Source organism: Chiloscyllium plagiosum, unplaced genomic scaffold, assembly GCF_037043375.1.
Source record: "Chiloscyllium plagiosum isolate Xiang-an unplaced genomic scaffold, Cpla_swu_hap1 HiC_scaffold_2, whole genome shotgun sequence".
Lineage (NCBI taxonomy): Eukaryota > Metazoa > Chordata > Chondrichthyes > Orectolobiformes > Hemiscylliidae > Chiloscyllium > Chiloscyllium plagiosum.
This window is the reverse complement of record NW_028270140.1, coordinates 3060867-3074519: the sequence shown is the minus strand read 5'-3', so window position 1 is coordinate 3074519 and position 13653 is coordinate 3060867. Positions and strand designations below refer to the sequence as shown.

At 43.2% G+C, this 13653-nt stretch overlaps 1 protein-coding gene across 3 annotated transcripts in view; it reads left to right on the top strand.

Annotated features, from left to right (window-relative positions):
• Positions 1 to 13653, top strand: part of LOC122563891 (coiled-coil domain-containing protein 192-like) — a 93233-nt gene that overhangs the window by 66065 nt on the left and 13515 nt on the right. For all 3 annotated transcript variants that reach the window (XM_087993104.1, XM_043718115.2, XM_043718102.2), the window contains exons 5-6: positions 6945 to 7001; positions 10790 to 10922. In XM_087993104.1, coding sequence (XP_087849230.1) covers positions 6945 to 7001; positions 10790 to 10922 — 190 coding nt within the window. The remainder of the gene's footprint in view (positions 1 to 6944; positions 7002 to 10789; positions 10923 to 13653) is intronic.

Genomic DNA, 13653 nt, shown 5'->3' with positions numbered 1-13653 from the left:
TCAAACAGGAAATCAATGCTGTTTATATTTTGTCTTCGAGTTCCAGTCTCCCTACAAGTTTAAAAATCCACTTTGCCTCCATCCTGTTAGGCGCCTCAAAATCACATCTGTTTCAATAAGGTCACATCTAATTCTTCAGAATCTAATGAGCATAAGCCAAACATACTTGATCATTCCTCCTCCCTGGATGTCAGTCCAGTGTTTAGGAATGGCTCAGCGGTTAGCACTTTTGCCTGACAGCATCAGGGATCCCGGTTCAATTCAACCCTCGGGTGACTGTCTGTGTGGAGTTTGCACATTCTCCCTGTGTCTGTGTGAGTTTTCTCCGGGTGCTCTGGTTTCTTCCGACAGTCCAAAGATGTGCAGGTCAGGTGATTAGCCATCCTAAATTGCTTATAATGTGCAGGCTAGGCGGAAATAGGGTTAGAGGGATGGGGTGGGTATGGGTGGGATGCTCTTTCAAGGGCTGGGGTAGACTCAATGGTCTGATGGCCTGCTCCCATTGTGTAAGGATTCTGTGAACTGTCCCTGCTTCAGACTGAACACAGTACTATTGTCTAACTAAGGTCCTGTATTTCTGTAGCAATACGTCCCTGCATTTATATTTAATTTGCCCTGGTAGGAAATGTTTGCCTTTCTAATTACTTGCTGTACCTGCAACCTTGTGATTTGTGTACGAGGATATACTGAACCTTCTGAGCCGTAACGTTTTACAATCTCTCTCCATTCAAACGATGTGCTGCTTTTTGATTTCTCCTGTCAAAATGAACAAATTCACGTTTTTGGTTCAAGGATAGAATGAACTGCCAGAAGAAATGGTAAATGCAGGTACAATTACAACAGTAAAAAGGCCTTTAAATAGCTACATGAATCACAGCACAAACTGAAGGAACATCTCATCTTCAGACTGGGCACTTTATCGCCTTCTGGACTTAATATTGAGTTCATTACCTTCAGATTGTGAGCCAAGTCCCATTCCTTCCCCCTCTTTCAGCTTTACTTGTTGTATTCTTGTCACCGTGTCCTCTCTCCCCTCCCCGCCCCAGTGGGACTGTCTGTCCTTCCCCAGTCTGGCAGTTACACACACCATTGTTCTGCCAATCTAACATTCCGACCATCTAATCTACACTGTCGGTGGCCTCTCTCCCCAAGCAACTTCCCCCTCACTACAGCATAAATGCTGACTCTCCACACTTCACATCAGCTCTGGTGAAGACTCATCTAGGCTCAAAACATTAGCTTGCTCTCTCTCTCTCTATGGATGCTGTCCGACCCACAGTGATCTCCAGCATTTGTTGTTTTCAGTAGTTCGACACAATCTCATGGCCTGCCATATCCCCAACTGTACCATTAGCATCAAGCCAGAGGATCAACCTGGTTCAATGGAGAGTGCAGGAGGGCATGCCAGGAGCAGCACCCGGTATATCTAAAGATGAGGTGTCAACCTGGTGAAGCTACCAAACAGGACTACTTGTGTACCAAACAGCATAAGCATCAAGTGACAGCAGAGCTAACGGATCAGATCTCAGCTCTGAAGTCCTGTTATATCCAGTCGTGCATAGTGGTGGACAATTAAAATAACTAATAGGGGTTAGCAGGCTCCACAGTTATCCTTATCCTCAATGATGGAAGAGCCCAGCACATCAGTTCAAAAGATAAGGTTGAAACCTTTACAACTATCTTCAGGCAGAAGTGCTGAGTGGAAGATCCATCTCAGTGTCCTCCAGTGGTCCCCAGCATTGCAGATACCAGTCTCCAACTAATTCGAGTCACTGCACGAGATAACAAGAAACGGTTGGAGGCACTGGATATTCCCAAAGCTATGGGCCCTGAGAACATTCCAGCAACAGTACTAAAGACGTGTGCTCCAGAAATTGCCGCTCCCCTAGCCAAGCTCTTCCAGTACAGATACAACACTGGCATTTACTTGACAATGCGGATGATTGCCCAGGTATATCCTATAAACAAAAATAGGACAAATCCAACCTGGCCAATTACTGCCCCATCAGTCTACTCTCAATCATCAGTAAAATGATGGAAGGGATCATCAACAGTGCTATCAAGCAGCACCTGCTCAGCAATAACCTGTTCAGTAACACCCAGTTTGGGTTTTCCTATGGCCACTCAGTTCCTGACCTCATTACAACCTTGGTTCAAACATGGACAAACATGTTGAATTCCAGAGGGGAGGTGAGAGTGATAGCCTTTGATATCAAGGCTGCATTTGACAGAGTGTGGCATCAAAGAGTCCTGGCAAAACTGGAATAGATGGGTATCAGGGGCAAACTCTCCACTGGTTAGAGTCATACTTGGCATATAGAAAAATGGCTGTGGTTGTTGGAGGTCAGTCACCTCAGCTCCAGGACATCGCTGCAGGTGTTCCTCAGGGTAGGGTCCTCGGCTCAGACATGTTCAGCTGCTTCATCAATGACCCTCCCTCCATCATAAGGTCAAAAGTGGGGATGTTCGCTGATGATTGCAGAATGTTCAGCATCAATCACAACCCCTCAGGTAGTGAAGCAGTTCAAGTTCAAATGCAGAAAGTGCTGGACAATATTCAGACTTGGGTTGTCAAGTGTAAAGGAACATCCATGCCACACAAATGCCAGCAATGGGCCTGTCCAGAAAGAGAATCTAACCACTGTCCCTTGACATTCAATGGCTTTGCAATCACTGAGTGTAGATAACAGTATGTTTGATGGTACAGACTCAATGATATGAAGAATCTGTACTGTACGATTTCATAATTCTGTAAGCTTACATTGATTAAAAAAAACTAAATATTAAAGGGATCACCTATTAGAGCACAACAAACAATTTAAATGTTTGCCTTGGTTAGAAACCAGGAATGCTCTTGTAGACCCCACCTTCCAGGGAGGTAGGCATTGCCAGATGTCTCATTCACCAGATGGGGGAGCTAGAAGTATGTTCTCGATGTGTAATCATCTCTTCCATTAGCTTCTGGATTAGTGGTGCTGGAAGAGCACAGCAGTTCAGGCAGCATCCAAGGAGCTTTGAAATCGACGTTTCGGGCAAAAGCCCTTCATCAGGAATAAAGGCAGTGAGCCTGAAGCGTAGAGAGATAAGCTAGAGGAGGGTGGGGGTGGGAGAAAGTAGCAGAGAGTACAATGGGTGAGTGGGGGAGGGGATGAAGGTGATAGGTCAGGGAGGAGAGGGTGGAGTGGATAGGTGGAAAAGGAGATAGGCAGGTAGGACAAGTCCGGACAAGTCATGGGGACAGTGCTGAGTTGGAAGTTTGGAACTAGGATGAGGTGGGGGAAGGGGAAATGAGGAAACTGTTGAAGTCCACATTGATGCCCTGGGGTTGAAGTGTTCCGAGGTGGAAGATGAGGCGTTCTTCCTCCAGGCATACGGTGGTGAGGGAGCGGCGGTGAAGGAGGCCCAGGACCTCCATTTCCTCGGCAGAGTGGGAGGGGGAGTTGAAATGTTGGGCTACGGGTCGGTGTGGTTGATTGGTGCGGGTGTCCCGGAGATGTTCCCTAAAGTGCTCTGTTAGGAGGCGCCCAGTCTCCCCAATGTAGAGGAGATTGCATCGGGAGCAACGGATACAATAAATGATATTAGTGGGTGTGCAAGTAAAACTTTGATGGATGTGGAAGGCTCCTTTAGGGCCTTGGATAGAGGTGAGGGAGGAGGTATGGGCACAGGTTTTACAGTTCCTGTGGTGGCAGGGAAAGTGCCAGGATGGGAGGGTGGGTCGTAGGGGGGCATGGACCTGACCAGGTAGTCACGGAGTGAACGGTCTTTGCAAAAGGCGGAAAGGGATGGGGAGGGAAATATATTCCTGGTGGTGGGGTCTATTTGGAGGTGGCGGAAATGTCGGCGGATGATTTTTACCTCTTCCATTAGCTTGTCTGGAATTAATTTAGTCAATTGGCCTGTAATTTCCCATTCTTACAGAAATATTATTTCTAAAGATCAGCTGTCTACATCCCATGGCAGAGCCCAGAAAGCTATTCAAAATAAGAGGAATTGACCCATATACAAGAGACTCCAGTGATAAATTTGATAATCCCTACAGACACTGCGTTTATGATGTTGTAATGTAATGCAGGTTGCATGCCAACTTTGTGCTGCTTGCTGTTTGAAATGATCCCAGTGATCAACCCGGTTCTAACTGTTGACTGGGTGGATATTCCAACAGGGGTCCAATACCATGATTAGTTAGCACCACCACAGTCTGCACCTGTGGTGAGGAATGGCTGCATTGTACTTGGAGCAGGTGCTGGCAGTCAGGAGCTGTGTCATGCTGATTGAGGGACAGCGCTGTTTTCAGATGTTGCAAATGACCCTTCCTGGAGGAGTTGGAAGGTCAAAGAGATGTCGTGTAGCTACAGTGGACTAGAAGGTCTGCTAGGTTCTTGTTCAAAAGTACTGGGAGCAATTAACCATAAGGGTCAATGCCAGGAGTCAAGATTTAAGAACATGGAAGCATTGTTGCAGGAAATTCATTGGCACAACACAAGTGGTCAATGTTGATGACAGTATCTTCAAATGGCAGGTTCCAGAAACCGCATCAGAGCACATCTCAACTCATCACATCCCTATTAGTGACTTACCTACACTCTCTATCAATCCCCAGCCCAGTTATACTTTCTTCCAAGCTCTTCCATCAGGCAGAAGATACAGAAGCTTAAACACATGTACCAACGGGTTCAGGAACGGCTTCTTCCCTGCTTTTATTAAACTGCAGAATGGATCTCTCTAACTTCAAATAATGTTGGTCTTGCTATGTGCCCCTCCTGTGTAGCTGTAACCTTGCGTGTCTTACTCTGTCAAAACACCCTATGATCTGTATGCTCTTGTTTGTTATGATCTGTCTGTACCCCTCACAGAACAGAACTTTTCACTGTACTTAGGTACATGTGATAACAATAAACCAAACCAAACCAAATCATACCGAACAGTCAAATGTTCTGTCACACCCTCAAACACTTAATATTGCTGGTATTGTAAAACCCATGTCTCATAATTTGTACATCCTGCCAATTTTTACCTGATTTTTCAACCCAGGCAGCCATAACATCCAAACTGATTGTGTGACTGTCACTGATGCATTTCATTCTCTCAGGTACAGCAAGGTATGCTCATTAGTGTATACAGTAGGAGCTCAGCGGAGATAGCAGTTCATAAACTCTCTGGCTATTGCTGAGGCTACGTCACCAATAAAAGAGTGGAACCTATGAAAGGTGACAGTTTGATCATATTGAATTCTCCTCCTCACATTCTGTCACCCCCTCATCCCAGACCATTTTTGGATTTATATGCTATCAGAGGTGTCAGTGTCAATCTGTTAGTTACTCCCTATTCACATCAGAACGTCACCTTTCTGCTTTCTTCTTTCAGATACTAACTTGCCAGGCTATGGAGTAACAGCATGACAACAGTAACGAAGAAGAAGTACCATCAGGCATCTGCTCAGAAAATGAAACTGCACATAATTTAGGGAATAGCTTCTGGGTGGAATCTGTACAAAATGTGATGCCAGGCACAGGGGAGAAGGATAGTACAAGTGCTAGTTCATCAAATGGCAAAAATTGCAGATGAGTTCTGCAGCAAAAACTCAAAGGAGCACTTCATTGAGGATGCCAGCAGGAGAAACTGAATGTTACATCTGAAAGAAATGCCTGGTGCATTGGTGAATCTGCAGAAAACCTGCTGTTGCTGTTAAGAAACATGGCAGAATTCAGCACTGACATGGCACAAGATTCTGTGTAGATCTTGGAAGCATGGACAATCATGGAAGCAACGACCAACTCCATCTGCACAATGGACCAATGTTCCTTCTAATTTGTGTTTGCTATGTTTAACAATTGGTTGCACTTTGTGGTCCCTTTAGGATTGATGTGTGGCTATGTACAAGCACATCTTAAACAGAACATTACTTCTGTACATCTGGTATGCTCCTTGCATGGTATGTTGCTGGATGGCCACACACCTACACAGCCACAAGAGAAATTGATGGATACCCAAGCACGATACAGTGTCAAGAGTGTGGTGCTGGAAAAACAGAGCAGGTCAGGCAGCATCCGAGGAGCAGGAAAATCGACCTTTCAGGAATGATACACTATCTGCTGACCAATGTCTTATCGTAATCAACTGGAACAGCACAGCAGGTCAGGCAGCATCCAGGGAACAGGAGATTCGACGTTTCGGGCACAGGGCCTGTGCCCGAAACGTCGAATCTCCTGTTCCCTGGATGCTGCCTGACCTGCTGTGCTGTTCCAGCAATAAAGTTTCAACTTTGATCTCCAGCATCTGCAGACCTCACTTTCTCCTTATCGTAATCAACACAAGCATAATCCATCATGATCTACCTGCTGCTTTGGAAGTTTACAATGCAGGCACACCATCTCAGTTTGTTATCATGTTTGTGAGCTACAGTGTATGGGGGGGGACTTGCTGTTTATTGCAGCAGTTCAGTAGTCCCTCCTCCAGTATAAAAAAGTGTAGCATACAAAAAGGCTAATATAGTATTTAAAGTACAGAAATAATCAGAACGTCCACCAGACAAATGAGCATGGAAAATATGTGATGTTAGTAACAGATATCATTCACAACAGATTTCTCTGGTTGCTGTTTTAAGAGTGGTGTCAAGCTTTCTAAAGTAAACCTGTTACTGCCTCCATGAAGTCAGAAGTCACAGAAATCAGAAGTCACTTCACCTGACGAAGGAGCAGTGCTCCAAAAACTTGTGATTTCAAATAAGTCTGATGGACTATAATCTGGTGTCCTGTGCGTTCTAACTTTCACCACCCCAGTCCAACACCAGCAACTCCACGTCATGCCTTGCTAAAACATTGGACTGAGCAAGTAGATACAAATATGTGGCAAAGATAATATTGCATGCTGCAAGTTTCAGGCTGTATTTCTTGGAGGGGTGCTACCTTGTGTAAAACTGATTTTCTTTTCTCCTTTTATAGTATATCCAGAGGTTAGAGGCAGAGAATAAATGTATGAAAGAACAATTAATACAATCAGTAAGTATCTTACCATTACAGTCACTTTAAATAATTTAACGTTTAACTTGATTGGGCAGGTTTACAAACCAAATAAATGTATTTCAATACAAAATAATATATTCCATTGTATATAATAATATATTCCATTGTATATAATGATATATTCCATTGTATTAATCCTTGCAGTTAATTATATCCAAATCATGAGGTTAAAATTACTGTCTCTATTAAAAAACATTTGAATCTGCTGTCTGCCACTAATGTTATGTTACTGTAGAAATTATGATGTTTGAAGTGTGTTAAAAGACAGCAATCTGTCTTGAAGATATTAAGTTGTGAATGAAGTCACACTCTTCCCTGTGGGTTATTCCTCCCTTTTTGTCTCTTGTTTTAGTTCTTCTATAGGAGCTGCCTCCTGGCTCTCTGCCTTTATTCCTGATGAAGGGCTTTTGCCCGAAATGTCGATTTTACTGCTCCTCGGACGCTGCCTGAACTGCTGTGCTCTTCCAGCACCACTAATCCAGAATCTGGTTTCCAGCATCTGCAGTCATTGTTTTTACCTCATTGATTTTAACCCTACTGCGAATCCTCTTGCAAGGATGCCTGCCTTGAAGAAGTTTTCCTCCTCTCTCTACAAGAATCTCAGGGAGTCCTTCTCCCACTGCAACTCCCAGGTCATTCCCTCTGCCCTGAAGCTCTTACTCTATGCTACTTTCTCCCCATCCCTACCCTCCTCTAACTTATCTCTCCACTCTTCAGGCTCTCTGCCTTTATTCCTGATGAAGGGCTTTTGCCCGAAACGTCGATTTTGCCTGTCCTCAGATGCTTCCTGAACTGCTGTGCTCTTCCAGTACCACTAATCCAGAATCTGGTTTCCAGCATCTGCAGTCATTGTTTTTACCTCCTGTGGGGAGAAAGTGCGGAGATGCTGGAGATCAGAGCTGAAAATGTGTTGCTGGAAAAGCGCAGCAGGTCATGCAGCATCCAAGGAGCAGGAGAATCGACGGGGCTCATGCCTGAAACGTTGATTCTCCTGCTCCTTGGATGCTGCCTGACCTGCTGCGCTTTTCCAGCAACACATTTTCAGCATTTTACCTCCTGTCCCAACCTGTTTAACCTTTGTTCATGAGACAGTCCCTCCATGCCTGGGATCATCCCAGTGACCTACTGAATCAGTTCAGCAAGTATTGTCTTTGAGGTCAATCAAGAAATACAGGATTGTCAATCTAAAGGGGGGAATCGGTTTAGCTCAGTTGGCTGGATCGTTGGTTTGCAGAGCAGTGTGATGCCAGTAGTGTAGGTTCAATTCCCATCACTAGTTTGACGTTACCATGAAGGGCTCTCCTTCTCAACCACTCCCCTTGCCTGACCCTCTGGTGGCCCTCAGATTAAATCACCACCAGTCACTTCTTTGTAATAAGAGAGCAGCCCCTATGCTCTGGTCGCACTATGATGACACAACAATCCCACTTTATTGCTAAGAAACCTTCCACTACTTTATAGAATCCCTATAGTGTGGAAACAGGCCATTCGGCCCAACATATCCACACCGAACCTCAAAAGAGTATCCAGCCAGACCCATTCCCCTACCCCATTACTCTACATTTACACATGACTAATCCACCTAACCTGCACATCCCTGAACACTATGGGCAATTTAGCATGGCCAATTCACCTGATGTGCACATCTTTTGATTGTGGGAGGAAACCGGAGCACCCGGAGGAAACCCAGACACAGAAAAAATGTGCAAACTGCACACAGACAGTCGCCTGAGGCTAGAATGGAACCCAGGTCCCTGGCGCTGTGAGGCAGCAGTGCTAACCACTGAGCCACTTTTATGTGCCATGCCTTGAAAAATGAACACACTGCTGAGTTAGATTACAGTTGGTTCTTGCATGTTTCTGGTTGTTAGATTCCAAAAAGGACATTAAACAGTGGAAGAAGATGCAGCAAAGATTTATCGGGGTGATTCCAGAAGTGAGAAGTTATAGCTATCAATAAAGTCTAATTTCTCTCGAAAAGAACAGGCCGATATGATTGTATAATAAATGGTTTGATAGAGTTGAAGTGAAATAAATGCCTCCACATGATAGAAGAATCCAAAACTAGAAGTCATAAATGCAGCGATTATTAAAAGGAAATTTTGGAGAAAGTTTCTCATCCAGAGAATGGGGAGCTTGCAATCTCCAGGAATAGTTGAGGTGAACAGCATCAATGCATGTAAGGGAAGGTTAGGTCAATATATGAGAAAGATAAAGGAACAGGAGGAAATGTTATTGGGATGAAATGATGAACGATGAGGGAAGGCTCATGTGGAGCAGAAACAATGGCCGACATCAGTTGGACCTTATGACTTGTATCTGTAAACACAATATGACTTGATGAGGTCCTGACACATGTCTACCAGCTACCATTCAGCAGTTGGGATGGCACTGAGAATTGAGCAGAAGCAATTCAGCTTAGACATCACTGTTTTAGAGCATCATTGCTGCATTCTGCTGGTATTATTGCTGGTTTAAGGCAATAACAAATTTGGATCCCATATTGGTTTTCCATGTTGGGAAGTTACTTCACAATGTTTCTCTTTTTCTTTGGCATGACAGTGTTAAGCTTTGAATAATGAATTTCCTTTGTGCTCCTCAGATTTAAATGGCTTAACATTCTTTCCAATATTTGAATACATTGAAAACTTTAAGGAGAATAAGAATAAAATGTACTTACCGGCTTTCCAGCTGAGTTGGTCATATCACAGTAGGGTGACTCAGGACACACTTCATTGGGCTTGTTCCAATCAGCCACTTGGAAACTGACATGTTCAGGTGTCACCTATTTTAGACACTGCACAATCTTACTGTTCATTGCTTTCAACAGAAAATATGGTTGGGTGCTGACTCAAATTAGCACTGAAGTATCTGACCTTTTTATTCACTTGTGGGACATGGGCATCACTGGCTGGGCCAGCATTTCTACTGCCCTTCCCTAGTTGCCCCTTGAGAAGGTGGGGGTGAGCTGCCTTCCTGAACTGCTGCAATCCATGTGCTGTAGGTTGCTCCACAAAACCCTTCGGGAGGGAATTCCAGGATTTTGACCCAGTGATCTGGGGCAGCACGGTGGCTCAGTGGTTAGCCATGCTGCCTCACATCACCGGCGACCTGGGTTTGATTCCCATCTCGAGCGACTGTGTGGAGTTTGCACATTCTCCCTATGTCTGCATGGGTTTCCTCCGGGTGCTCCGGTTTCCTCCCACAGTCCAAAGATGTGCAGGTCAGGCGAATTGGCCATGGGAAATTGCCTGTAGTGTTTGGTATATTAGTCAGGTAAATATAGGGTAGGGAAATGGGTCTGGGTGGGTTACTCTTCAGAGGGTCGGTGTGGACTCGTTGGGCTGAAGGGCCTGTTTCCATACTGTAGAGAATCTGGTCTGATTGTTCAGATAATGTTAAAATTATCCTCAGGATATTAATGTCAAGTGGTACTGAGAGTGGGCCACATTGCTGAAGATGCCAAATGTTAATCCTGTCTGGAAACTCTGTTGAGCATTAAAACATTTATGGCACTCTTGAAAGATTTCCAGCGAGTTCTTCTAGCATCTTTATGAATACTCTCAACCTGAACCATCAAACCAGATTAATTAATCATTCCATGTGTTGCTTGTGGGACCTATTGTGTACAAAATTGTTGATGTATTTGCTTGCATAACCCCTGTCACTTCAAGTATATAATTGTAGTAAGTGTGAATTGTTGACTAAGTATTACACTGTTTATTTACCTTATTATTTGACTTTGATTTTTAATTTTAATCAAGAAACAAAAGCACAAAAAAATTGTAAAGAAGCTGCAGATTCAGCTCGCTCAAGTCAAGCAAGATGGTGCAATCAGTGTGATGGAAGCAAAGGAGAGAATTCAAACCTTGGAGAAGGAAAATCGGTCTGTCAGGGGTCAGTATGACTATTATTATAAAACAGCACTGTTGCACGTAGGCACATGTGCAATGAAACACGTTTCCTCAGAGTTCCCTGTTCAGTGTGTAATCATGGAATTCAGCTTGATAGCAATTGTATTATTTAACGTTCCACACTACTGACTGGATTTCTAGTAAGAGTGTGCCAGAAGAACTGGAGACATTTGGCCTGATCTGGCAACTTTACAGTATTTTAGTAAATCTTTATAAAGCCAGTAGATGGTAGCAAAGTACCAAGTACATCTGCGTCTTTGATTGTGTTGCCAGTTATGAAATATTGAGATTTGTTTTCCTGGCTGTGTAGTGGTCACAGAAAAAGCAGTGGGTTTCCATTTGTACTTGCACTGACTTTTTCACTAACATTGGAAAACATAAGGATATTATCCCTTTCTAGTTGTGTTTTGTTTCCATCACCGGAAGCACTGGCTTGGTATAGGAGTGGAACCTTGACTGAAATAGGTTCATCAGTTCACTGCTGAGTTTGCTTTTCAAATATCTCAGTTCTAAAATAAATTTAGCTTCAAACTAATGTTCAAATGGTAGTGATGTCATTTTATGGTGCAACTAATTTACCAAGATCACCTTGAAAAACTTTCATACCCTAAAGTGTTGGGCATATAAAGGGTTAGGTGGTTCTGAGCTGTATATTGAAATAAGTTTGAAGGTTTAATAAGAGGATTCAGTGGATAATCTCAAAACCATTCCTGATTGTACTGTCCTTTTAGCTGTGTGCTGCTCTAATATTATCAGGAACATTAGTGACTATTACCTTGCGGAGTCTTTGTTTCCCAACATCACTATTTGAGCCATTAGTAGGTTTCCCAATGCAAACCTCTGTATCCAAAATTTAGGAAGGGAGAGAGTGGCCTGAGAGAGAAAGATGTTGAACAATTTACAGAATCACCGAAGTGTTACACTGTCAAAGGAGGTTGTTCAGTCCATCGTATCTGCACTAACCCATTCAGCAGTTTAACGTCGTGCCAAATTCCTTATTTTTCTAGAACACCTCGTTCACTTGTTGGTTCTCTGATAAGATGTTCATTTCCTGCCTTTGAAGAAGTCTGAAGCATGTAAAGTATGCATCAATTTCTGAGATAAATGAAGATAAACTTCACAGCATAGATAGGCAAATGCCTGACTAACCATAATACAACTTGAAAGCATATGGATCACAATATGCTGCATTTTCAGTGACAATGCATGAAAGAAAGTGGCTGAGTATGATTCAGGAACAATTCTTAGTTCTTGTGGTAGACCTACCAAGGTAATATCAACTTCATCTCCAGACATTAATAGAATTACCGATGGAACTATCTTCATAGGCTCCAAGTTAGTGAGGAGACAGATGCAGAGCTTCTACAAGGATACCAGTAGCTAACTTGCAGCAAGGTGGGGAAACAAGCAGTGGCTGGGGTCGCCTGGGACTTTCAATCCGTCCTGATCTATCGGACACCCTTTTTCCAAATATTAGGATCTTCAGCAACTTAGAAAACTGGATGCAGAATTTTTTTCAGAAATGCTTTTGAACATTTTGTGGACTGAAATATCAAAGTAAGATGTATTATCAGTGGCTTAATTGTGAAATTGTGAAATCACAAATTTACGTCGACTATTTCCGTTATAATTTGGATGAAGATGTTTATGACTGGGATTCTCCTCTTCACAACATTGTTCAATTCTTCAACACCAGTTTCTTGGATCTGGGTTATTTTAGGCACAGGCAAACTCCCATCTGGATTCCTACTGTGAGGACAGAGCCTGTGGATGTCAGGGGACAATACTGTATTTATGTGGCTAGTTCAGTTCAGTCCCTGATCAATGTAATCCTAGGATGTTGATAGTGGGGGATTCAGTGATGGTAATGCTATGAATAGTAAGGAATATTAATTAAGTTGTCTGTTGTTGGAGATGGTAATTGCCTGGCATCTGTGCGACACAAATATTACTTGCCACTTGTCAGCCCAAACCTGGAAATTGTTCAGATCTTGTTGCATTTGAACATGGATTACCTCAGCATCTGACAATCACGGGCAGCAAGTGAACTTATTCAATCTAATCATCATGTTGTAGTAAAGGATTTTCACACTTCACATATGTCAGCAGATTCAGAGTAAAGAAAGAAATGAGCTGATCACCACTCACAGACTCATGACCTAGTCAAAAATTAATCACCTGGTTTGAATATTGGAACTGTCTACCATGATATGAATTTGTTAGCTTCAAGTTCTCACAGATGATGTTATAGGGGAACTCTCTGAGGTGACAGGAAAGAAATTTGAGAGATTAAAGGTTCCCCAGATAAAATAATGGACCAACCAATTGGTTTCATAGGAAAAACATCAACCACAGAAGGACATTGGACAGACAAAAGATCCTTGAGGTGAAATGGTTCTTTGACCAATCAAGATGAAAATCACAATCAGGACAAACATACCTCAAGTCAAGGACATTTCAATCTTTGAAACCCAAGGGGAATACATTCCTGAAGATTTGTGCAATGTCCAAACCACCAGCATTTGTAACAGCTAGAGATTTGCGGGGTGGGGGTGTGATGGGAGTAGCAGAGGGAGATGGAGAGGTAGATGTGAAAATAGTTAAATATATGAATGTATAAAGTTTCACTGTGGGCAGAAAGCTTGGACAAGATTTTTGTTGTACAAGGGAAAGAGTGTATGTGAAGTTGCATTAATGTCCACCCAACCTGATAT